General features: G+C 45.0%; 1 protein-coding gene across 10 annotated transcripts in view; it reads right to left on the bottom strand.

Annotated features, from left to right (window-relative positions):
- Positions 1 to 7,568: 7,568 nt before the first annotated feature.
- Positions 7,569 to 26,021, bottom strand: part of PIP5K1A (phosphatidylinositol-4-phosphate 5-kinase type 1 alpha) — a 64,986-nt gene continuing 46,533 nt past the window's right edge. For 5 of the 10 annotated variants that reach the window (XM_066377477.1, XM_066377476.1, XM_066377472.1 and 2 more), the window contains 7 exons: positions 18,472 to 18,677; positions 17,003 to 17,086; positions 15,520 to 15,568; positions 15,243 to 15,327; positions 14,033 to 14,179; positions 13,712 to 13,841; positions 7,569 to 9,226 (listed from right to left, as the gene is read on the bottom strand). In XM_066377477.1, coding sequence (XP_066233574.1) covers positions 9,142 to 9,226; positions 13,712 to 13,841; positions 14,033 to 14,179; positions 15,243 to 15,327; positions 15,520 to 15,568; positions 17,003 to 17,086; positions 18,472 to 18,677 — 786 coding nt within the window. In that variant the 3' untranslated portion in view covers positions 7,569 to 9,141. Of the gene's footprint in view, positions 9,227 to 9,508; positions 9,555 to 13,711; positions 13,842 to 14,032; positions 14,180 to 15,242; positions 15,328 to 15,519; positions 15,569 to 17,002; positions 17,087 to 18,471; positions 18,678 to 26,021 lie in introns of all 10 variants that reach the window. The other 5 variants (XM_066377473.1, XM_066377475.1, XM_066377479.1 and 2 more) reach the window with 5 other exon arrangements.

Below are 26,021 nucleotides of genomic sequence, written 5' to 3'. Positions count from 1 at the left end.
TGGTCCCCAGCACTGAGGAAGGCTCCATGGCCTTTCCTCAGGCGCCAAAATAGCTTGGTTGCTGAACAATGGAGCAGCGGCCCCAGATGGGCAGAGCATCGCCTGGTAGGGGGGCTTGCCGGGTGGATTCAGGTTGGGGCGCATGCAGGAGTCTGTCTCTTTGCCTCCCCACATCTCACTTAATAAAAAAAAAAAGAGAGGCCCTGGCCGGTTGGCTCAGTGGTAGAGTGTCGGCCTGGTGCAGAAGTCCCAGGTTCGATTCCCGGCCAGGGCACACAGGAGAAGCGCCCATCTGCTTCTCCACCCCTCCCCCTCTCCTTCCTCTCTGTCTCTCTCTTCCCCTCCCGCAGCGAGGCTCCACTGGAGCAAAGATGGCCCGGGCGCTGGGTATGGCTCCTTGGCCTCTGCCCCAGGCGCTAGAGTGGCTCTGGTCGCGACAGAGCGACGCCCCGGAGGAGCAGAGCATCGTCCCCTGGTGGGCAGAGCATCGCCCCCTGGTGGGCGTGCCGGGTGGATCCCGGTCGGGCGCATGCGGGAGTCTGTCTGTCTATCCCCGTTTCCAGCTTCAGAAAAATACAAAAAAAAAAAAAGAAAGAGAAATGCATTGTTAGGTGATTTCATCATTTGAACACTTACACACACCTACATGGCATAGCCCACCACACACCTAGGCTATAGCATATAGCATATAGCCCATGCTACAAGCCCGTACAGCTATACAAAACATGAGATTAAATCAAGCAAAAGAGAAAATGATGCCGTCAAGAGATGCAGTAAACATGAGATGTCTGATGCTGCTGCCGGAGTAATATAGCATACTGTTTTATAGCAAACATTTTGAATAAGTAGAGTGCACTCTAAAATAACAATAAAAAGTATAGTATAGTAAGTACATAAACCAGTAACATAGTTGTTTATTATCAGCATCAAGTATTATGTATTGTGCATAATTGTATGCGCTGTACTTTTATAAGACTGGCAGTGCAGGTTTGTTTACACCAGCATCATCATAAACTTGTAATGCACTGCACTATGACATTATGATGGCTATGATGTCACTAGGCAATAGGAATATTTCAGCTCCATTATAGTCCTGTAGGACCACCATCGTATATGCAGTCTGTCAATGACTGAAATATTGTTATGTGGCACATGACTGTATTTGTAAAAATTCATTTGTATGACGACTGGCTAACTTTGACCACTGACTAGGTGTTTTTATTAAGGAATTATTAATATTTTGTCATAATAATGTTGTTATGCTTATGTTTTTTAAAAGTCCTTATCTCCTTAGTTATATGTTGAAATATTTATGGATGAAAGGATATTATGTCTTGGATTTATTTTAACTTAATTCTTTAGAACTGCAGAGAGAAAGAGAAGAGCAAGTAGAAAGTATAGGTGAGACAGATCGGGCTTATTTATTTTTGATAATGATTGAAGCTGGGTGAAGGGTATGTAGTGGTTCACCATACTACTCTACTTTTGGTTAGGAAAATTCCATGATAAAAAATAGCTTTAGCCTGACCTGTGGTGGCGCAGTGGATAAAGCATCAACCTGGCAATGCTGAGGTCGCCGGTTCAAAGCCCTGGGCTTGCCTGGTCAAGGCACATCTGGGAGTTGATGCTTCCAGCTCCTCCCCCCTTTTCTCTCTCTGTCTCTCCTCTCTCTCTCCCTCTCCTCTCTAAAATGAATAAATAAATTAATTAATTAAAAAAAAAAAACAACTTTATAGGAGATATTGACATGTTTCTTGTGTCCTTGAAAAACTAAAGAAACGGGCCCTGGCCAGTTGGCTCAGCGGTAGAGCGTCGGCCTGGCGTGCGGGGGACCCGGGTTCGATTCCCGGCCAGGGCACATAGGAGAAGCGCCCATTTGCTTCTCCACCTCCCCCTCCTTCCTCTCTGTCTCTCTCTTCCCCTCCCGCAGCCAAGGCTCCATTGGAGCAAGGATGGCCCGGGCGCTGGGGATGGCTCCTTGGCCTCTGCCCCAGGCACTAAAGTGGCTCTGGTCTCGGCAGAGCGATGCCCCAGAGGGGCAGAGCATCGCCCCCTGGTGGGCAGAGCATCGCCCCTGGTGGGCGTGCCGGGTGGATCCCGGTCGGGCGCATGCAGGAGTCTGTCTGACTGTCTCTCCCCGTTTCCAGCTTCAGAACAATACAGAAAAATACAAAAATACAAAAAAAACAACAACCCTAAAGAAACGGTTTAATCTGGAATCTATTTTAACTGGCAAATCTTTCCTTAAAGAATGAATGAGCCTGGCCTGTGGTGGCACAATGGATAGAGGGTAGACCTGGAATGGGGAGGTCACTGGTTCAAAATCTGGGCTTGGTTGGCCCTGGCCGGTTGGCTCAGTGGTAGAGCGTCGGCCTGGCGTGCAGGAGTCCCGGGTTCGATTCCCGGCCAGGGCACACAGGAGAAGCGCCCATCTGCTTCTCCACCCCTCCCCCTCTCCTTCCTCTCTGTCTCTCTCTTCCCCTCCCGCAGCCGAGGCTCCATTGGAGCAAAGATGGCCCCGGCGCTGAGGATGGCTCTGGATGCAACAGAGCAACACCCCAGAGGAGCAGAGCATCGCCCCCTGGTGGGTATGCCAGGTGGATCCCGGTCGGGCGCATGCAGGAGTCTGTCTGACTGCCTCCGGGTTTCCAGCTTCGGAAAAATGCAAAAAATATATAATAAAAGAAATCTGGGCTTGCCCAGTCAAGGCACATACAATATAGAATAAACAAGCAACAAAAACTAAAGTGAAGCAACTATGAGTTAATACTTTTCACTCCCCCGCCTCCTCTCTTTGTAAAATCAATAAATAAAATCTTGTCCTGACCTGATAGCTCAGCTGGTTAGAGCACTGTTCTGGTGCAGAGGTTACCAGTGTGATCCCTTGTCAGGGCACATAGAGGAACAGATCAGTGTTCTTGTCTCTCTTTCTCTCTCGCTAACATCAGTAAATAAACATTTAAAAATATGTAAATAAATAAAATCTTTAAAAAAAAAAGAATGAATGAGACTTCAACTCTGGTGAAAAACTTTCAGAATAGCTGAGATTGACAAGCTCAAGAGTAAAACATTAAACCAAGATTTCCAGTTTTATTATCCTATAATTTCAATTTCCCTAACTTAGTTAATAGACGTTTTAACTAATAGGCCCTGCATGCATCTGAATGGATTATAACACACCTATAGGATTAGTAGGAGCTGGGGTTCACCACTAGAGGCACACTCTGACCATAGAGCAGGGGTCAGGGATCTTTTTGGCTGAGAGAGCCATGAATGCCACATATTTTAAAATGTAATTCCGTGAGAGCCAAACAACGACCTGTGTAGGTGATGTATTATCCAATAAAAATTTGGTGTTGTCCCGGAGGACAGCTGTGATTGGCTGCAGCCACCCGCAACCATGAACATGAGTGGTAGAAAATGAATGGATTGTGTAATACATGAGAATGTTTTATATTTTTAACGTTATTATTTTTTTTATTAAAGATTTGTCTGCGAACCAGATGCAGCCATCAAAAGAGCCACATCTGGCTCACGAGCCATAGGTTCCCAACCCCTGCCATAGAGGGTGTCTTCTGCACTCAGCAACTGCATGAGTAGTATGTTGAAGAGTAATGACAAGTGTAGCAGAAATATCATTTGTGCTTAAAACATGTTCAGATTCAATTCCTATTAAGGAAAAAAGTTTTCTCCTTATCTAGCCTAAAGGAGGGTTTAGTCTGGGCCTTAAACTAAAGAATCCCATCTGCTGGCAGCCAGTTCTCACATGATAGCCGCTCTTTGCATGACAGGCACAGCAGGTAAACGACTGTTTGGGGTCCTGAGTTGACTGACTGTAATCTCAACTCTTCCTTAATTCTAAACATGGATAAGACTGCATCTCTACCTATAATCAGAGCTGCATCATGGGGCCCACAGAGGCGTGCATGTCTCCACATCAAAGCTTCTAGGATGAGTAGGTATGGGGTGTAGAGATGCAGAAGGCCAAGTAAGATGCATCCCTGGTTAATCAGAACTATTTGTGGCTAGAGCCAAAGTCAGAAATGAGTTGGAGAAATCAGGGGCCAGATCATGAGGCTTATTTGCCATGTGAAGATATTGCCCTGAGGGAGGTGAAGGACAATTAGTGGGATTTCCATGACAGGTTTATAAATCCACCTGTGTGTCCTGGGAATCCTGCCAGTTGATTGGGTAGGGTAAAGTAAGCAGAGTAAAATCCCAGACCCTGACATCTTTGCAGGACATATAGAAAAAAACAGCCTTCTCACTCCCATCTCACCATTTAGCTATAATAATTGTTTTAATTGTGCTGCATCTCTGCTCTCTGCAGAAACAGAGAGAGAGACAGAGAGAGGGGCAGAGAGGGACAGACAGGAAGGGAAAGAGATGAGAAGCATCAATGCTTCGTTGCAGCATCTTAGTTGTTCATTTATTGCTTTGTCATATGTGCCTTGACAGGGGGCCTACAGCAGACCAAGTGACCCCTTGCTCAAGCCAGTGACCTTGGTGCAAGCTGGTGAGCTGTGTTCAAACCAGATGAGCCCATGCTCAAGCTTGGGGTTTTGAACCTGGGTCCTCAGCGTCCCAGTCCGACACTATCTGCGCTACTGCCTGGTAAGGCTGCTGCATCTTGTTTCTGTGTAGTTTGTTTTACAAAATTGGCATCACTACTGTATGTAAAATATATATAATTGATTTTTTCATCTAAATTATCACATTTCGTTAAACAACATAAAAACTAAGACTCCCCAATTCCCTCCCGTAAAGACCCGCCAATTCATTCACTTCAATAATTTGTTCTACCATAAGTCTTTCTTTTTAATTACCATCTTAATTCTCTTCCTTCATCTCTTACCCCTAAATTATTAGTCTAACCAGTCTGCTTTTTCTACTCACTTTGATGAACTTTGTCAACAAGTAAGTCTCTAAATTATTCTTTTATGTCCTGCTTAAGACAAAAACATTCTATGGTTCCTCATTGTTTACAATTTAAAAAAATTTTTTTTCTGAAGTGAGAAGTGGCAGGGAGGCAGATAGACAGACTCCCACATGCGCCCAACCAGGATACACCGGGCATGCCTACCAGAGGGTGATGCTTGGCCCTTCTGGGGTGTTGCTCCACTGCAACCAGCCATTCTAGCTCCTGAGGCGGAGGCCATGGAGCCATCCTCAGTGCCCGGGGCCAACTTTGCTGCAATGGAGCCTTGGCTGCGGGAGGAGGAGAGACAAGAGAGAGGAAGGAGAGGGGTAAGGTTAGAGAAGCAGATGGGTGCTTCTCCTGTGTGCCCTCGCCAGGAATCAAACCCTGGACTTCCACACACTGGGCCAATGCTCTACCACTGAGCCAACTGGCCAGGGCCTCTCATTCTTTACAATTTAAATAAAAATTCCTCAGCCTAGCAGTCAGAATTTTCACTGCTGCCTCTCCCACACCTATTCAAGAAGTCTCACTCAGATCTCCCTCCATTTTTAGCACCTGTTCCTCCTTGTTATCTGAAACAGACCATCTGCATAGCTCAAGGCCCTTGTGCTCAGGTGAAACTTTCCCTACCACTTCTAACCCACAGTAACCTCTTAATTTTCTTCCACATTATGTTCTGTATCACTTTTTCAGAGAACTGGAACCCTTAACTGCACCTGTTTTGGTGTACCCGTATGTGCAAGTTCCTCCTGGACAGTATAAACTCCTGAAGTTTGACCAACTGCCCAGGGCATTGCTCAATAGCTGCTGCATAAATATTTATACAATCATAACAAGACAGGGACTAGTGTTAGGGAAGGGAGCAATATTCAGTTAACTTTTTCTTCTCCAAAGCTCCCCTACCCACATACCTTGGAATGAGCACCTCCTCTCCTTGCCTAGTTCTGGTCACAGTAAGAGTTGAAGAACAACCTTGCAGAAGAGGAAAAGTCTCCATGCTTTTCTAAGATCAACACTCAAGTGCGATTTTCAACTGGTGTGCAGCAAGAATTTTTAAAACATGGATTACCTATTTAGTAAGGGGGCATTGACCTCTTTTCCCTTAGATTGTAAAATAATAAGATGACAACAGCCAACACAACACAGTGGTAGGGTGTGAATGCCTGTCTTGAACCATAAATATGTTATTCAATAGAGTTGGGTCTGATCGGTCACGTCACGTAAGATTGCATCTGATGGTTAACTCTCGGTACCAGAAGTTCCTATATACAAGTATAAGCATCTGATTTATTTATTTGTGACAGAGAGGGACAGATAGGGGGCAGTTAGGAAGGGAGAGAGATGAGAAGTCATCGATTTTTCATTGCAGCACCTTAGTTGTTCATTGCTTTCTTGTCTGTGCCTTTTGACTAGGGGCTAAAGCAGAGCGAGTGACCCCTTGATCAACTCAGTGACACTGGGCTCAAGCCAGCAACCTTGGGCTTCAATCCAGAAACCTTTGGACTCAGGCCAGCGACCATGGGGTCATGTCTATGATCCTGTGCTCAAGCCAGCAACCCTGTACTCAAGCTGGTAAGCCCATGTTCAAGCCGGATGAGCCTGCACTCAAGCCGGTGACCTCGAGGTTTCAAACCTGGGTCCTCTGCGTCCCAGTCCAACACTCTATCCACTGAGCCACTGTGTGGTCAGGCTGATATTTTAAAGTCACTTTGGAGCAAAAAAAGGTAACTACATTTTTTTTGGTAAATCAATTAAAATTATACTTTTTTTCTTTTTTGGTCAGATAGGCAAAGACTTATTTTTTGGTGTGCTGCAGAATTTCAGTAATTAATTTATGTGTGTTATGAGATGAAAAAGGGCCATGTCCAGGGAAAGTAAGGGAGTGAATCCTAGGACCAACCAATCTCAAGCTTGCTTCTCCCAGTCCCATACCTTTCCTCTAAAAAACCTGAGGAAGATCCTGAGCTTTGGATTCCCAATTCCCTCAACTGAAGTGAGTTGTAACCAAGGCAACAGACCTACAGTAATTCCTTTCATAACCAATCACAGCTTTTCCTTGTGAAGTTTAAGGTAAGAGGAAGGAGGTGACTGGAAAGGAATGAAGTAATTTCTCTCGGCCCGAGTTCGAGTGAAGATGGAGTGAGGGAGACTGGAAAGGATGCGTGCAGCATTCGCTCAGGGCAACACAAACAAAACTGAGTCTGGGCCCTGGCCGTTTGGCTCCGTGGTAGAGTGTCGGCCTGGCGTGCGGAAGTCCCGGGTTCAATTCCCGGCCAGGGCACACAGGAGGTGCCCATCTGCTTCTCCACCCCTCCCCCTCTCCTTCCTCTCTCTCTCTTCCCCTCCCGCAGCCGCAGCCGAGGCTTCATTGGAGCAAAAGATGGCCTGGGCGCTGCGGATGGCTCCTTGGCCTCTGCCCCAGGCACTGGAATGGCTCTGATTGCAACAGAATGACGCCCCGGATGGGCAGAGCATCGCCCCCTGGTGGGCGTGCCGGGTGGATCCCGGTCGGGCGCATGCGGGAGTCTGACTGCCTCCCCATTTCCAGCTTTGGGAAAATTAAAAAACAAAAATAAAAACTGAGTCTGGGTGCTGAAGCAGGAGGGTGTAGCAGATGGTATATGAAAAAGAACCAAGAAACAAGAGGTCTAAATATCCGATGCAAGTTTAATACATTAAAACCAGGTATTTATCACTTATATTGCATTTGCCATTTCTGAATACAAAGTAGAGGCAAATAATGACACTTCATAAAAATGATGATCTCCCCCATTCCCTTCCCTAAGACCCAGTCCCCTTCAAATACTCCCTCCCACCCTGGACAGAACTCTTGTCCTGAATAAAACACTTAAATATATCATAAATAGTAAATTATGGGGAAAAAATAGCAAGAATTCTTTCCTTCTTGTAAAAAAGAACATGGCAGCAAAGACAGGCAGCCAGAATCTGGCTGGGTTGTCTAATATAGACAGTTACCTGGGGTATGGGATAAACTACTATCAAGGTCAGGTGGGATGAAGAGGGGACAATGTGGGAATTCAACAATCTGCCTGAGATGCCAGGCTCCCTTCTTCCCCCGAAAGGAGTAGGAGGATCAGATGGAAAATGGCAGCTCTTGGAAATGGGAGAGGAGAGGGATTATATAGCTCTCATTTCCAAGTTCTCTGCATGAAGAGAGGGGCAGGACATGCAGTACAGCAGTGACCTCACCGAGGCAAGGACCTGCCAGCTCCCATGAGTTTAAGAGATATTTTCTAGCTTCACAGATATGGGCTTCCTGTTAAATAAACACAGGTGACCCCTCTGTCCACCTCAGCTCCACAAACAGCAGAACACTGTTGGAAAAGGTGGGAAGAGCAAGGAAGAAATCTCCTCTGGAGAAGGATCTAAAATTCATTTGATGTCTTCATATTTAGAAAAACCACCAAAATATATTTCAAATTTCAAGAGTAATAATCATTATGGCCTGGCAGTGAATAGGAACATGCTTAGGAAGCCCCCTGATCGCCTAGCCCCATGACCACGCCACTGTTTTAACAGCAGGAGTAAAGTGTACCTTATGTCCCATTCTCTCAATTCCTGCAGTCTTAAGAAATTCATCAAGAGGAGGAGTTAAAGAGGAGCTACTCTAGGCAGAGCAATCACCACATTTCTGTTTCTCAAACATCAGGGCTCTTAAGAGGAAACCCTATGAATAGGAATCTTTCCACTTCTGGAGTTTTGATCTGAAACTGTCTGGCTTAAAACTGTGTGCTGTGCACTATTTTTTCTTTTCCCTTTTTAAGGAAAAATAGAAGGTTGGAAGGTGGTTAAACACCCTCACTTCCCCAAATACTCTTACAAAGTTCACAGGGGTCTTCTCCCAGAGGGAAAGAGCTACGGCAGGGATAATGTGCCAGCCAGTCTGTCCTGAGGAAACTGAGAGTCCAGCTCCTTGTGAAAGGTAGATGAGAGGGAAGAAAACCACCAAGTTCAGCAAGCCCATTTCCAGCAGGAAGAATGGGGGTTTGAAAACAATTCAATTGTGGAAGCCAAGGTTGGCCAGTTGAAAACTTGTGTAACCCAACTCGGGAGTGGAGAGGATGCTGGGGTCCTCAACTGTCCAAGGCACTAATGCCCATTCATGAGGAAGAGAAGGAGAAGTAGTTCTTCTTCAGAAAGGAGCTGGAGTGCTCCCCTAGCCTCCATTATATTCCTCTTTTGATGACCAAGAAGAAAACTCAGCATTGCTGGGGCAAGGGCTGACATCTTGGGATCAAGGAGATGGCCAAGTCTTGTTCCAGGTCTTCTGAGGTTTTCTGCTCACTGAAAAGGAAAGGGTGTAAAGTTAAGAATGAAGAGTATGAAATAAGGAGGTAGGAAAGTAATTCAAGTTCATTTCAACCTGGCTGGCAGAGTTAAGAAGTTTTCTTCTATTTCAACTTCAATTTCCAACTACATGGTACCAAAAACAAAATTTTAAAAAGCAAGATTTAGGAGCACCCAGTCCCTCTAACTCCGCCAATTAACACCTTGCTGCACATTCCATCAATACATCCTCTTTATACCCTTCAGAGCATTCACCTCCCCCACACCCCAGTCACTCACATTGGTGAACTCTGACTCTTCAATTTCAAGCTTTTCCAAGGTTGAACTAACAGGAGGGGAAAATGGAGGTAGAGAGAAGAATTAGAAGATAAAAAAGAAAAAGGACTCTGTCTGCTCAAGTCTAATCTCACACTGCTTCTCCATATTTCACTTTAGAAGCAATTCAGGATTCAGAAAGAAGAGGCTTAGAAGTTACTAGATTTAGAAATACATTGTTTTAATCAACTATTTGGTTTCTTGAAACTATAAAATATTTCCTAATACCCTCTTCTTCTGTGTTCAATCTCCAGGTAGAATAGAGGCACCCAATGATCACTGCTGCCTGACATTCATGCCTGTGTGTAATTCTCTTCTGAATGTGAACTGGATTTAGTGACTTACTTCTAGTGAACAGAATATAGCACAGGTGATGGATGTCAATTCTGAGGTTAAATTACAAAAAGCCTAAAACCTTCCTCTTGGGTATGTGCTCTCTTACTTGTCTGCTATGAGGAAAGCTAGTTGCCATGCTGTGGGCCACCCTATCGAGAGGACCATGTGACAAGAAACTGAATTCTGCCAATGACCAGATAAGCTTGAAAACTGATCTTCCCCTGGGCAAGCCTTCAGATGAGACCACTACTCCTGGCTAACAACTTGACTATAACCTCCTGAGAGACCTTGAGCCAAAGGCACCCACCCAAGCTACACCTAAATTCTTAAGCCATATAAAATATGAGATAATGTTTGTTGTCTTCAGCTGCTAGGTTTTGGGTTACTTTGTCACACAATACATAATTACATGTGTTATTATGTTTTATTATAGCAGTATAAAGTACTGCTATAATAAAAATCTAAAATGTGAAAGTGTCTTTGAAAAAAGGAAGTGAGCTTTCAGGAAAAGTTTTAGTGGAAGTTTGGTGAGGTTTTTTTTGTATTTTTCTGAACTAAAAAACAGGAAGGCAGAGAGATAAGACTACCACATGCGCCCAACCAGGATCCACCCGGCAAGCTCACTAGGGGGCAATGCTCTGCCCATCTGGGGTGTTGCTCCATTGCAACTGGAGCCATTCTAGCACCTGAGGCGGAGGCCATGGAGCCATCCTTAGTGCCTGGGCCAACTTTGCTCCAATGGAGCCTTGGCTTCAGGAAGGGGAGACAGAGAGAGAGAGAAATGATAGGGGGAAGGGTGGAGAAGCAGATGGGCGCTTCTCCTGTGTGCCCTGGTTAGGAATTGAACCTGGAACTTCCACACTCCAGGCCGACGCTCTACTACTCAGCCAGCCAGCCAGCCAGCCAGGGCTTAGTGCAAGTTTTAAAGTGCTCTGAATATACTGTAGAATTTTGGACTTGAAGGAGGTTTGCCAATGACAGCTAAAAGAAAGAAAAAACCTAATCAGAAACTAAAGAAAAGAAGATCTCTATATGTAGTGGAACGAAGTTTAGCAATGATGTCATCTATAGTTATGTGGAAAGTAGGGTATGTGCCTAATAAACTGGGTGATCTTGCTATAAGATTTCTAAGCAAAGTGCTAAAAGTGCTGCCTGACTTCTTCGTAATGCCTATAGTAAAATATTAGAGAAGAAAAATAAATTAGGGGAAGAATTATTAAACAAAAAAGCCAGGCCTGACTGGTGGTGGTGCAGTGGATAGAACATCGAACTGGGACACTGAGGACCCAGGCTCGAAACCCTGAGGTCGTCGACTTGAGCACAGGCTTATCAACTTGAGTGCAGGATCATCGACATAATCCCATGGTTGCTGGCTTAAACCCAAGGTCACTCACTGGCTTGAGCAAGGAGTCACTGGCTCAGCTGGAGCCTCCCAGTCAAAAGACGTGTGAGAAGTGATCAACGAACAACTTAAATGACACAACTATGAGTTGATGTTTCTCATCTATCTGTCTCTCGCTCACTAAAAATAAGTAAACAAATATTTTGGTGTGTTTGACAGAGACAGAATCAGAGAAAGGGACAGGTAGGGACTGACAGGAAGGGAGAGAGATGAAAAGCATCAATTCTTCGTTGAACACCTTAGGTGTTCAATGATTGCTTTCTCATTTGTGCCTTGACTGGGGGGCTACAGCAGAGCAAGTGATCCCTTGCTCAAGCCAGTGACTTCAGGGTTTCAAACCTGGGTTCTCTGCGTCCCAGTCCAATGCTCTACCCACTGTGCCACCACCTGGCCAGGCAGTAAACAAAAATTTTTAAAAAGCCAGGATTTGATGGTTTTGAAAATTCTGAACCTCTCCAGATAACAAACAATGCCAAAATTAAAAAACTGTATCAGCCCTGGCTGAGTAGCTCAGTGTGTTGAGCATCATTCCCATATGACAAGGTTGCAGGTTCAATCCCCAGTGAGGGCACATACAAGAATCAATCAATGAATGAACAACAAATCAATATATTTTTCTCAGGAAAGAAAGAAGGAAGAAAGGAGGGAGGGAGGGGAGGAGGAAGAAAGGAAGAGAGAGAAAGAGAGAGAGAGAGAAAGAAAGGGAAAAAACAGTCTAGGACAATGCCAGGAAAATGTGGTCTAAAAACAAAGCCAAGTGTATAAACTATAAAATATTTTTTAAGGTCTAAGAAAAATCAGTTGATGTTTCAGAGTACTATTCAGTCATAAAGAAAAGGCTATTCAAAACATTCAAAAAGATTAAGAGTTGTGTCTCTTATCCTCTCAACAATAGGATCTCTAAGAAGCATAGGGCTTATCAAAAGATTATTTGTAGGTGGGGCTGTTGTCTAATTGAGTCAACTCCAATGAGATTCACAGGAGGTCCACAAAATCTTTGAGAATACATCAGAAGAAATGTCACCAGCTTGGTCTGAAAGGAACAGAAACAGTGCAAAGTAAAAAGGAACCACTGGATCCCCGAAATTCTACTGGCAAGAAGCAGACTGAGAAAACTATTCAGCTGCAAACACCATCTAGTTTTCATGAAAAAGACTCAGAAGACAAAAGGGTGGAAAATCATTCCCATGTTTTGAGACCTGATAAACTCCAATATTTGCTGTATTTTGGGTAACTACGGATCAGTGAGTCCTCTATGCCTCCCATTCTCCCTTTTTCGTACAGGAATGTGTATAGGGGTTATCTAATGTCTGTCTCACCACTGTATGCTGGGTGGGTGGGGAGAGGTAGGTTGTTTCTTTTTTAGTTTCACAGATCCACAGACTGAGAGGAACAATACCTGGGAAGGTCACCCAAACATGGAGCTAATTTAGATGACAAAATTCTGGACTTTGAACAGATGCTATAATGGGATGAAACTTTTGGAGACCAAGAGAGGGAATGAATTTTTTACATGGAGGGATGTGAATCACTATGGGTCAGAGGGTGGAATATAATAGGCGACTCCTAAGATGGCCCCAAATGATCCCTGCCTTCCTAGTATTCATACCCTTATATAATCTTTTCCTTCTGAACATAGGTTAGATTAGTGAATAGAACATAGTACAAGTGGTAGGATGTCAATGCTGAGAGTAGATGACAAAAATAATGTGGGGCTTCTGTTAGGTAAATGCACTGGGAGGGAAGCCAGCTGTCTCAGCTGTCCTATGGAGAGACGTATGTGTCAAAGAACTGAGGGAGGCCCCTAGCCAACAAGAAACTAAGGCTCTCAGTCCAACAATCCACACCATATGAATGAACTTAGAAATGAGCCTTCAGCCGAGACCTTAGCCCTAGTCCCCCGCTTGACTACCTTTAGTCAGAGGACACAATTAAGCTGCACTCAGATTCTTGATCCATAGAAACTATGACATATGTTTATTATCTTAAGCCACTAAGTTTTGGGATAATTTATTATGATGTAATAGATAATTAACAACCAGGTTATAAAATTAAATCACAATCTTTACACTGGGTTTTTTTCAAAGATTGCCTATTCACTATCTTCACTACCCAGGAACTTTATCAGCCTTACACCCTAAGTTGAGAACTCTCACTTAACTCACCAGGAAATAAAGGGCTAAGCTAGTTGGGGTATTTTGACTGAGTATCAGAAAGTCTGCACACAAAGGCTTCCTCCCACCCCTTAAAGATACAGAGATACTAACACACTTTCCAAATCACTAAAGATGAACTCTAAGAAAAGTAACCTGAAAAAATCTAATGAAAGCAAAAGATAATGATCTCTGGAAAAAAAAACAGTTACGAAGGTTCCCAAGGATCTGAAAAGAGAGATGAGATTATATGGAAAAAGAGGCCAAGGAACCAACCTTGTAGATAGCAATTGCAAAGTCTTTCCAACTACAGGTGAAAAACAGGGGTCAGGAATAGTCGAGACCTCACTGATTTTCTCCAAAGGTGGAGTCTGAGGTAAAACATCAGGACGACCCAAGTGGACGCCTGGAAAAAAGAAAGGGGAAGAAAATCAATAAAAAAGAAGAGAAAATGGGGTGGGGGAAAAATAGGGAAAAATATATAGCAACTTGGCTTTTCCTGGACAGGAATGGGAAGCAGAGGTCCAAAGCAAATAAGGAATCAGAAGGGAGGGAGGGAGTGCCCAATGACATGGGAACCCCAGCCCTGGGGCTGACCTGGCTCCACTTCCGCCTTTGTTGTCACTTGTGCCTTGTGTTCCCCAGAGACCGATGGCTGGTAAGTAATGCAGGAGTTACTGCTGGGGCCTCCTCTCCGAGAGAAAGATGAGCCAGACCGAAACTTTTTGGAAGGAGAGGGCTTCACTTCAAAAGGGAAAGAGAGAGCCTACTTAGCACCCACCCCAGAAACCATCACCAATACAAAGATACAAACTGCTAGCATCCTCAACACAAACACCAAGTTGTTTATCTGCAAAGCAGGAAGAGGGTTAATGTCAACAAAGACGGGCTCTATGAACTACTTTTTAGAGGAAGGGGCATCTTAGTTCACTTCATTTTGGAAAGAAGTGGAGAACCTAGAGGAAAGGAGACATATACATATCTCTCCCCTTCTACAAGCAACCACAATGGCTTTGCTTCTACCTGATGAGATGTGCTCTACTCTGTAACTCCCTGTTTTTTAATAGTATCCTTCAGTTCAACCTGACAAAGGGGACCCTTTCACTCTTTACCTTCATAGTACTTATACACATAGTGCTATGATGACACTTTACACACCTGTTTATACATCACTTTGAGAAGACTTTGAAAGGATTCCCCATGTTTCTTAAGACTGTGTGGCATGCTTAAATCCTCTCTGACTCAGAGGGATGCCTATGATGAGGAGATAGATGGGAAGGAGGAGCTGGAATTAACCAGTAGCAGGAGCATGAAAGGTTTGAAAAGAACATTGGCACTTTCCAACCAAGAAAGGTGAGGCAAGAAAGAACACCTGCTAAGCAGAAATTAGCAAATGCTTCTCCAATCATTTGAACCTAGTCTGGGAACTCCTTGGCATTGGATTTATAAATAGAAAATAGAACACTGGCAATATTCTTGCCTATCTCTGTCCATAAAAATCTGACTCTGCCTATCAGCCTGTGACCCAGATCCTATACCCGCAACTACACATTTTTTGCAATCTCGCCAATTTTCCAGAAATGCCCCTCACCTCAATGACACATGTAGGAAGAGCCAGAAGGAAAGCAGCAACTTGGAAATGACGGGGACAGACAGAGTGACTGACATAAGGACAGGCAACAGCTCTCACAGGACGTGGGTAGAGCAAGAGAGGCCTCTGACTTTGGCAGTTCCCAGACAGAGGTATCCTGCCACCCATCTCTTAGAGTAGGGAGCCATTGGCGTTCATCTGGTAGAAGCCACTTACAGGGGATTTTCTTGAATACAGTGTTGCACATGAAGCGCTGGAACCGCTCAGCGTAGAAACCTGGGCGATGCACCGATACAGTGTCCTGCAGAGCAGAAGAGATGGCTGCAGAGTTAAGAGGTGGGGGAGGTCCAGCAAGAGGCCCACTAGTCCAAGGTCATTTTCCCTAGGCTGAGACCCTAGTAGAAGGGTAAAACCCACAAATGAAATAAGAAGAAACTGAGGGGGGGCAAAACAGAAGTGAAGAAGGAAGAAAGAGAGCCTCTAGCTGACTCACCCCATCATGTACCAGAGCTTTCCAAGAGTGCTCCAACTTCTTAACAAACCTGCCAAGAAAAATATGTGTCATGCATTTGCATAGTTCTAAAATAAATGACCTTATTCTAGGGAGTTAAAGAGGCAATGGTAATAGAAAATTTTGAAAAAGAGAGGGGCTGTGCCCTGGCTGGGTAGTTCAGTTGGTTAGATCATTGTCCCAGTACACCAAGGTGGCAGGTTCACTCCCTGGTCAGGGGACATGCAGGAAACAACCGATGAATGCATTATTAAGTGGAACGATAAACCGATGTTTCTCTCTCTAAAATCTATTAAAAAAATTAAAGAGAGAGGCTGGGAAAGCACTCCTAGTATTACACTGGCTTTCCAAAGAACATACACAGTAGCCTTTATTCAGCATAGAGAGCAAAGCTGCTTCTAGGTAGGTTAATTCTCCAAGAGAAAGGGTATCAATATGTCCCTGGCAAGTCAGGGATAAGAATATTTATTGTAAAAGAACAGCTGGAAGAATAAGTGGGCAAGCCTCTAAGAGAAAAGTTCAAATTAGAAGCTAATATTCTCAATTAAAAAACCAAACACTGGCCCTGGCCGGTTGGCTCAGCGGTAGAGCGTCGGCCTGGCGTGCGGGGGACCCGGGTTCGATTCCCGGCCAGGGCACATAGGAGAAGCGCCCATTTGCTTCTCCACCCCCACCCCCTCCTTCCTCTCTGTCTCTCTCTTCCCCTCCCGCAGCCAAGGCTCCATTGGAGCAAAGATGGCCCAGGCGCTGGGGATGGCTCCTTGGCCTCTGCCCCAGGCGCTAGAGCGGCTCTGGTCACGGCAGAGCGACGCCCCGGAGGGGCAGAGCATAGCCCCCTGGTGGGCAGAGTGTTGCCCCTGGTGGGCGTGCCGGGTGGATCCGGGTCGGGCACATGCGGGAGTCTGTCTGACTGTCTCTCCCTGTTTCCAGCTTCAGAAAAATACAAAAACAAAAAACAAACAAACAAAAAAAACCAAACACTGTTTAGTCCTCATTAGTACCTGAAACCTTAACCTTACAGGAGCAAAACTGGGGTCTAATATTTCCAGCTCTTCATTACTTCACTGCTTATTGTTCTACAGACTAAGATTTTTCACAGAACACAGTAACCCTCTTGTCTTCCTCCATAGGAAAGAGGAACATGTTTCCAGCTATGTCCCAATGTGGAGTATGGCTCATCCCACAAGTTTTTCAGAGTCAGACAGATGGTATATTCTACCCTGTGCTTCTGAGAACTGATTCAGCTTTCCACAGAGGTGCATCTATGGGGAGGTGGTGGGATAAGAAAGCCAGGAGACAAAAATAAAGAAAATAAATCATCACTTGAAACCCAATGAGGTAAGCAGCCAGATTACAACTCACTGTACTTGTTTCAGGAAGAATTTAGTGACAAACCCTTCTAAAAGAGAACTGAGTAATTATCTGCATTCACCCTGCCCCCTAATTTGGAATCTATGTATCTCACCTGTAAGACTGCAGAATGTCAATGATCCCAATATAAAGCAGCAGCCTTTCCCCTTTACTATTCCGGGCAGGAATGCCACCCATACTGAGGAAGACAAGGAAAACGTAAGAAAATCTTTTGGCTAGCAACTAAGCATAATTGTCCCATCTTCCATAAACGAGAAGAGTAGAGCTTTCCTCTGACCCCAACCACTCTGGAGTATGTATTATAACGACTCTCTCTCCAAATGTCATTTGCCTGCTTCTCCCATCCCAATTCCAACAAAGTAAATCTAAAATCACACCTACTCAGCAATTTTGGAAATGTTCCTCCAATTAACTTTACAATTCATCAGTACTTTCATATTTAAATCTATGCTCACTAAGATACTCTTTTTTTTTTTTTTTTTTTTTACAGAGACAGAGTCAGAGAGAGGGATAGATAGGGACAGACAGATGGAAAAGGAGAGAGATGAGAAGCATCAATCGTTTTTTGTTGCGACACTTTAGTTGTTCATTGATTGCTTTCTCATATGTGCCTTGACTGCGGGCCTTCAGCAGACAGAGTAACCCCTTGCTCAAGCCAGCGAACTTGGGTCTAAGCTGGTGAGCTTTCGTTCAAACCAGATGAGCCCGCACTCAAGCTGGTGACCTCGGGGTTTCGAACCTGGGTCCTCCGCATCCCAGTCCGATGCTTTATCCACTGTGCCACCGCCTGGTCAGGCTAAGATACTCTTCTTGAGTCATATTAAAGGATTCCAACTAAAGAACAATTGTGGTCCCTTCAATAACTCTATGTCCTTGGTAGATCCATTATGGTAAAAAATATGCTTTCCATAAGGAAGTCTACAATAAATTGTTTTCAATGAATTTCTAATATAATTTGTAGATATGTGTCTAAGGTTCTGATTAAACTTTCCTTTTTAAGAAAAAAATCTTAACTTAAAAAAAAAAGACTTTATTGATTTTAGAGGAAGGAGAGAGAGAAGGGGGGAGGAGCAGGAAGCATCAACTCGAAGTTGCTTCTCATATGTGCCTTAACCAGGCAAGCTTAGGGTTTCAAACCGGCGACCTCAGCGTTCCAGGCTGATATTTGATCTACCGCACCACCATAGATCAGGCAAAAAGTTTTTAAATTTTGAATAGCTCTTCATCCCATCTTTAGGATATCTTCCTTCCCTTATATATTCTTAAGAAAGCTCAGTCTATAGTCTGTAATTGTTAATGTTGTTGACTTAACTACTGAATCAGGCTCCTTTCCAGAAGTTGCATCCCTTCCTCAAGAAAAAATGCTGCCCTAGCTCTACTGGTTAGAGCTTCGCTCCAAAGCGCAGATGTTGCCGGTTCAATCCCTGGTCAAGGCATATAAAGCAAGAGACCAATGTTCCTGTCCACCCCACCCTTCTAAAATCAACAAAAATAAATTAAAAATAAATTAAAAAATAAAATGCTGTAAGCCTATGCTCCCTTCTGGTGCCCGAGCCGACTCACTGGTCTTCAGTGTCCACAGTGCCACCTCGCCTCGCCTCGCCTTGGATAGATTCCATGGCTGTGGAATAGAGAGCCTTTTGAGGGGCCGGTCTGCGAGTGTCAACCAAACATTGTGCTTCATTGCCTGAAGGCTCTCGTTGTGCATGATCTATGTTGTGGATTGACATCAGGAGGCTATAGTCCATTATCTTGAAGCTCTGCAGCACCTAATGAAAGGAAAAAACATGATTTGATCCTCAGAAGGTATGAGGATTTTATTCAGAACCTCACAGCTTTACTGATCCAATTTTTCTTGATAGTGAACCTCTAGGACTAACCATAGAATTATCCTTCACTCCTGCAACTCCTTGGAGAAGAATATATCAATCTCTTCTGGTTGCTCTTCATTTGTATACTCCCCAGCTTTCTTTCATTTGAGTCAACACAAATTAGGCAACTGCCTAGTTTCACAAGACCCTCTTTATTGTTCTTTCTTTTTATCTCTTCAAGAAAACAGCATTACATTGATATTACTAACCAAAAATACCTATTTGTGCTGTACAGAATCCACAAGGAGGGTTTGGTCAAAGTATACTTTGTGACAGAGCATATCTGTTGCAAGACTTTATGTGACCAGCTTCAATTCAGTTCAATATTGCCCTGGCTAGTTGGCTTAGTGGATAGAGACTTGGCCCAGAGTATGGGCATTCTGGGTTTGATCCCCGCCAGGGCACACATGAGAAGTGACCATCAGATTCTTTTCCCCTTCCTCTCCCGCTTCTCTCTCTCTTCCCCTCTCAGATCCAGTAGCTCGACTGGTTTGAGCATTGGGCCCAGGGCTGAGGACAGCTTGGTTGGTCTGAGCGTCAGTCTCAGGCACTGAGGATAGCTCGGCTAATTCAAGCATCAGGGTTGCTGGATGGATCCCCGTCGGGAAGTATGCAGCAGTCTGTCTCACTATCTTCCCTCCTCTCAATTTAAAAAAAAATAAAAAAATTTACTGAATACCTACCATCTTACCATCTGTAGGCAGAGTGCCTGCTTATGGGGGGATTAAAAGATACTTGAGGCCCTGGCTGGTTGGCTCAGTGGTAGAGCGTCGGCCTAGCGTGCAGGAGTCCTGGGTTCGATTCCCGGCCAGGGCACACAGGAGAGGCGCCCATCTGCTCCTCCACCCCTCCCCCTCTCCTTCCTCTCTGTCTCTCTCTTCCCCTCCCACAGCCGAGGCTCCACTGGAGCAAAGTTGGCCTGGGTGCTGAGGATGGCTCTATGGCCACTGCCTCAGGTGCTAGAATGGCTCTGGTCGCAACAGAGCAATGCCCCAGATGGGCAGAGCATTGCCCCCTGGTGGGCGTGCTGGGTGGATCCTGGTCGGGCGCATGCAGGAGTCTGACTGCCTTCCAACTTCAGAAAAATACAAAAAAAAAAAAAAAAGATACTTGAGTTTCTGTCCCCTAGAATATTATAATTTAGGAAGAGAAGCAAATGCAAAAATAAATATGATACAGCCCTGACCAGGTCACTCAGTGGATAAGGCATCAACCTGGCACACCAGAAGTTGTGGGTTCAGCCCCCAGTCAGGGCACATACCAGAAGCAATCAATGAGTGCACAATTAACCCTTTGAGTAGTGAAGTTTTTCATGTTCTCTGACCCCTGGGCTCAAAAAACCCATTTTTCATTTCAAAAAATGAAATTAATTCCACTTACACTTTTATTAACTTAAAATCATGTTTGTTTGATAACCAATTTATAAAAACAAGAACATACATTTGCCTTTTTTTTAATGTTGCCTTACACATTTTGGGGTTGGTTTTTTTTTTTTGTATTTTTCTGAGGTTAGAAACGGGGAGGCAGTCAGACAGACTACCGCATGTGCCCAACCGGGATCCACCCAGCACACCCACCAGGGGGTGATGCTCTGCCCATCTGGGGCGTCGCTCTGCCACAATCAGAGCCATTCTAGCACCTGAGGCAGAGGCCACAGGGCCATCCTCAGTGCCCAGGCAAACTTTGCTCCAATGGAGCCCTGGCTGTGGGAGGGGAAGAGAGAGACAGAGAGGAAGGAGAGGGGGAGGGGTGGAGAAGCAGATGGGCGCTTCTCCTGTGTGCCCTGGCCGGGAATTGAACCCGGAACTCCCGCACGCCAGGCCGATGCTCTACCACTGAGCCAACCGGCCAGGGCTGCCTTACACATTTTTAAAATAAAAATTTTTGTACGATTGTACTCTGGATGGTCAGGAGGCACAAGGACATACATGAATGAATGTTTGTACTACTCAAAGAGTTAAATGGAACTAAGTGAAACAATGAGCTGATGTTTCTCTCTCAAATCAATGGAAAAATTAAAATAAAAAAGATACAATGTGTACAACAATGGCAGTACATGGTTGAGGAGCAGTATACAGTAGGTCAGGAAGTAATACATACAAAGGTTTATAAAAGATAAATTAGACAAAAAATAAGTCCAAGTACATAAAGGAAGGAAAGAACATTGAGAGGCCTGGAGTCATGGAACATCATGTTATGTGCAAGGAGGTATAATTTGGTATTGCTAGAACATAAAATGCCAAGCCTATGTGAGGCAGATTAGAGAGGTTGATAAGGGCAAGATAATAACAGGTCTGATATGTCACATTAAGGAGCCTGGATCATCCTGTAATTCTCAACTCTTTCCATCTTATAACAGGGTGGAAAAGACTTGACTCCCACCAGTTCCAAGAGTTCACTTTGGTGCTGCAGCTCAACAATTTCAGTAGGTGGGTGGAATACAGAATGAAGAGAAAACAAGACTGATTCTTTTTTTAGAGAGAGAGAGAGGAAGAAAGAGAATCTATTTGCTGTTCCACTTATTGATGCATTCATTGGTTGATTCTCTTATATGCCCTGACCTGAACCCACAATCCTAGAGTATCAGGATGACGCTCTATCCAACTGAGTTACCTAACGAGGGTAGGGATGATTCTTATGTCTAGTTTGAAAAACTCTATGTGTTCCACTATCTTTCTAGTCCTTACAACCAAAGGAGCCAAACTAAAATAGGCATTATCCTGGAATAGATGCAGACAGAGTAAGCAAAGGAGGGAAAGGATGGACATTATGGACTGAGTAGAGGAAGATGATTCTACAAAAGCAGTTCAAGAAAAAAACAATCAGAGATGTTAAAAAATCAATAAGGAAAGTTGTTGCAAAACCAAAAGAAGATACATTAAGTAGAAATAGTTAACTGTCAGATGCTTCAGAAAATTCAAAAGACTGAGAAATCCTATTTGGCATCCAGGTAGTCACTGCATAGAGTAGTTCAAATGAAGTGGTAAGAGCAAAAGCCAGGACATAATGGGTTGAGACAGAAATAAGAAAAAAGAAAAGGAGAAATAGAAGAATCTTTAAATGGAGACATTGAAAAAACATCCTCCTAGCCTGATCAGGCAGTGGCACAGAGGACAGAGTGGTGACCTGGGACGTTGAAAACCAATGATCAAAACTCTGAGGTCACTTGCTTGAGTGCAGGCTCACCAGCTTGAGTGCAGAGTCGCCGGCTTGAGTGTGGGATTACAGACATGACCTCATGGTTGCTGGCTTGAACAAGGAGTCGCCGGCTTTGCTGGAGCCCCCAGTCAAGGCACATCCGTATGAGAAAGCAATCAATGAACAACTAAAGTGCCGCAACGACAAGCTGATGTTTCTATCTCTCCCTTCCTATATGTCTCTGTGTTTCTCATTCATAAAAAAAAAAGAAAAAAAGTAAAGGAAAAAAAAAATCCTCCTATCCTTAAGATAGAAAAGTAGGCTTATTTGTATGTAAAAAGAAAAGTCAGGGCCCTGGCTAGTTTGCTCAATGAATAGAGTGCTGGTCCTGTGTATGGACGTCTGGGTTTAATCCCTGGTCAGGGCATACAAAAGAAGCAACCAGCCCTGGCCGGTTGGCTCAGCGGTAGAGTGTCGGCCTAGTGTGGTGAGGACCCGGGTTCGATTCCCGGCCAGGGCACACAGGAGAAGCGCCCATTTGCTTCTCCACCCCTCTGCCGCGCTTTCCTCTCTGTCTCTCTCTTCCCCTCCCGCAGCCAAGGCTCCATTGGAGCAAAGATGGCCCGGGCGCTGGGGATGGCTCTGTGGCCTCTGCCTCAGGCGCTAGAGTGGCTCTGGTCGCAACATGGCGACGCCCAGGATGGGCAGAGCATCGCCCCCTGGTGGGCAGAGCGTCGCCCCATGGTGGGCGTGCCGGGTGGATCCCGGTCGGGCGCATGCGGGAGTCTATCTGACTGTCTCTCCCCGTTTCCAGCTTCAGAAAAATGAATGAAAAAAAAAACAAAAAAAAAAAAAAAACAAGAAGCAACCATCTGCTTCTCTCCCCCTCCCTTTTCCCCTCCTCTCTCTCTTTCCCTCCTGGTTAACCTGGGCATCAGCCTCAGGCACTAAAAATAGCTCAGTTGATTTGAGCATCTGCCTCGGATAGGGGATGCCAGGTAAAGCGTTGTTGGGGCGCATGCAGAAGTATGTCTATCTCCCCTCCTTTCACTTAAAAAAAATTAAAAAATAAAATATTAGAAAATAAAAATAAATTAAAAAAAAAAGAAAAATCAGGCCCTGGCTGGTTGGCCCAGCGGTAGAGCGTCGGCCTGGTATGAGGGGGACCCAGGTTTGATTCCCAGCCAGGGCACATAGGAGAAGTGCCCATTTGCTTCTCCACCCCCACCCCCTCCTTCCTCTCTGTCTCTCTCTTCCCCTCCTGCAGCCAAGGCTCCACTGGAGCAAAGATGGCCCGGGCGCTGGGGATGGCTCCTTGGCCTCTGCCCCAGGCACTAGAGTGGCTCTGGTAGCGGCAGAGCGACGCCCCGGAGGGGCAGAGCATCGCCTCCTGGTGAGCAGAGCGTCGCCCCTGGTGGGTGTGCCGGGTGGATCCTGGATCCCGGTCTGGCGCATGTGGGAGTCTGTCTGACTGTCTCTCCCCATTTCCAGCTTCAGAAAAATAAAAATAAATAAATAAATAAATAAATAAATAAAAGAAAAATCAGTAGAGACTGAAGCCAGAGGAAGGAAAGGAAGCAAATTATGAAGAAGTATCCTAAAAAAAGAGAAAATAGATCTAGAGAACAAAAGAAATTTACCTAGAATAAGCCATCAAGTGGGAAAGAAAGCATATTAACAACAGTTTGGTACAGACATGCTTATAAATCGTTGATGGGGCAGGACAAAGAGATGGAATAGAATAGAAAGTTGAGGCAGTGTGCTGAGAAACAAGGCTGAGGGGTGGGAGTTTAAAAATGGTTTGACAAAACAAACACAAAGAAATATACGAACTCAGACTCAGAGAACAGAATGGTGGTTACCAGAAGACAAAAAGTATAAGGGGAAAACAAAGAGGGTGAAGGGGATCTAATTAATACACAGTGACAGGAGACTAGACTTCAGGGGGTGAGCTCAAAATAGAGTGTACAGGTGTCATATTATCAAGTTATACATCTGAAATTTATGTCATGTTAATGTTACCCCAATAAACTTTAAAAAACTTTAAACCTGGGTCCTCTGCATCCCAGTCCGATGCTCTATCCACTGCGCCACCGCCTGGTCAGGCTCTACTTATTTATTTTTTTAAGTGAGAGAAGGGGAGCCTGACCAGGTGGTGGCGCAGTGGATAGAGCATCGGACCGGGACACGGAGGACCCAGGTTCGAGACCCCAAGGTCGCCAGCTTAAGCGCAGGCTCATCTGGTTTGAGCAAGCTCACCAGCTTGAGCCCAAGGTCGCTGGCTCGAGCAAGGGGTCACTCGGTCTGCTGTAGCCCCCCCCCCCGTCAAGGCACATATGAGAAAGCAATCAATGACCAACTAAGGTGCTGCAACGAAGAACTGATGCTTCTCATCTCTCTCCCTTCCTGTCTGTCTGTCCCTATCTGTCCCTCTGTCACCCCCCCAAAAAAAATGTGAGAGAAGGGGAGGTATAGAGACAGACTCATGCATGGGCCCCAATCAGGATCCACATGGCAACCCCAGTATGGGGCTGAAGCTTGAATCAACTGAGCTATCCTCAGCACCTGGGGCCGATGCTCAAACCAATCGAGCCACTGGCTGCGAGAAGCAAAAAGAGAGAGAGAAGGGGAGAGAGAGGGGAAAAGAAGCAGATGGTCACTTCTCCTGTGTGCCCTGACCGAGGAATTGAACCTGGGATGTCCACATGCCTGGCTTATGTTCTATCCACTGAACCCACAAGCCGGGGACATTTTTTTTTTTTAATTTATTGATTTTAGCAAGAGAGGAAGGGCGAGACAGATCAATCTGTTTCTGTACGTGGCCTGACCAGGGATTGAACCAGCAACCTCTGTACTTCAGAATGATGCTTTAACCAACTAAACTATCCAACCAGGGCTAACAAAATTTTTTAATTAAAAATATAAAGTGGGGCCTGACCAGGCGGTGGCGCAGTGGATACTGTCGGACTGGGATGACAAGGACCCAGGTTCGAAACCTCAAGCTTGCCAGCTTGAGCACGGGCTCATCTGGTTTGAGCAAAAGCTCATCAGCTTGGACCCAAATTCACTGGATTGAGCAAGGGTTACTCAGTCTGCTGAAGGCCCACGGGCAAGGCACATATGAGAAAGCAATCAATGAACAACTAAGGTGTCACAATGCGCAACGAAAAACTAATAATTGATGCTTCTCATCTCTCCGTTCCTGTCTGTCTGTCCCTGTCTATCCCTCTCTCTGACTCTGTAAAAAAAATTAAATAAAGTGGGCACTGGCCAGTTGGCTCAGTGGTAGAGCGTCGGTCCAGCGTTAGGAAGTCCTGGGTTCGATATCCGGCCAGGGCACACAGGAGAAACGCCCATCTGCTTCTCCACCCTTCCCCCTCTCCTTCCTCTCTGTCTCTCTCTTCTCCTCTCGCAGCCAAGGCTCCACTTGGGCAAAGTTGACTCAAGTGCTGAGGATGGCTCCATGGCTTCCACCTCAGGCACTAGAATGGCTCCTGACGCAACAGAGCATCGCCCCTAGTGGGCATGCCGGGTGGATCCCAGTCGGGCGCATGTGGTAGTCTGTCTGCCTCCCCGCTTCTAACTTTGGAAAAATACAAAAAACAAAACAAAACATTATATATATATTTCTTTATCTATATAGATATAGAGATAGATATAGAGATATATATAAAAATAAAGTGACTTCAAGAACATGACAATCACCTGAAATCTATGCTGAGGGAAAGAGAAAATAAATTGAAAAGTGCCCTGGACAGCAGCACAGTGAATAGAGCATCACCTGGAGAATGCAGAACAGACGCCATCAGCTCAATCCTGAGGGTGCCAGCTCGACCCTAACGTCGCTTGTTCAACCCTGATCAGGACTTATATAAGAAGCAATCAATGTCACAACTAAGTGGAACAAGTTGTTGTTCCTCTCTCACCAGCTCAACCATAAAGTTGCTGGTTCAAGCCCCAATCAGGACTCATATGAGAAGCAATCAATGTCACAACTAAGAGGAATAACAAGCTAATGCTTCTCTCCCCACCCCACTTCCTCTATTAAAAAAAAAAAAAAGAGCCTGACCAGGCGGTGGCACAGTGGATAGAGCGTTGGACTGG

The sequence above is a fragment of the Saccopteryx leptura genome, chromosome 3 (assembly GCF_036850995.1).
Source record: "Saccopteryx leptura isolate mSacLep1 chromosome 3, mSacLep1_pri_phased_curated, whole genome shotgun sequence".
In the NCBI taxonomy this organism is placed as follows: Eukaryota; Metazoa; Chordata; class Mammalia; order Chiroptera; family Emballonuridae; genus Saccopteryx; species Saccopteryx leptura.
The sequence above is the reverse complement of the archived record's forward strand: the minus strand, read 5'-3'. Positions and strand labels throughout refer to the sequence as shown.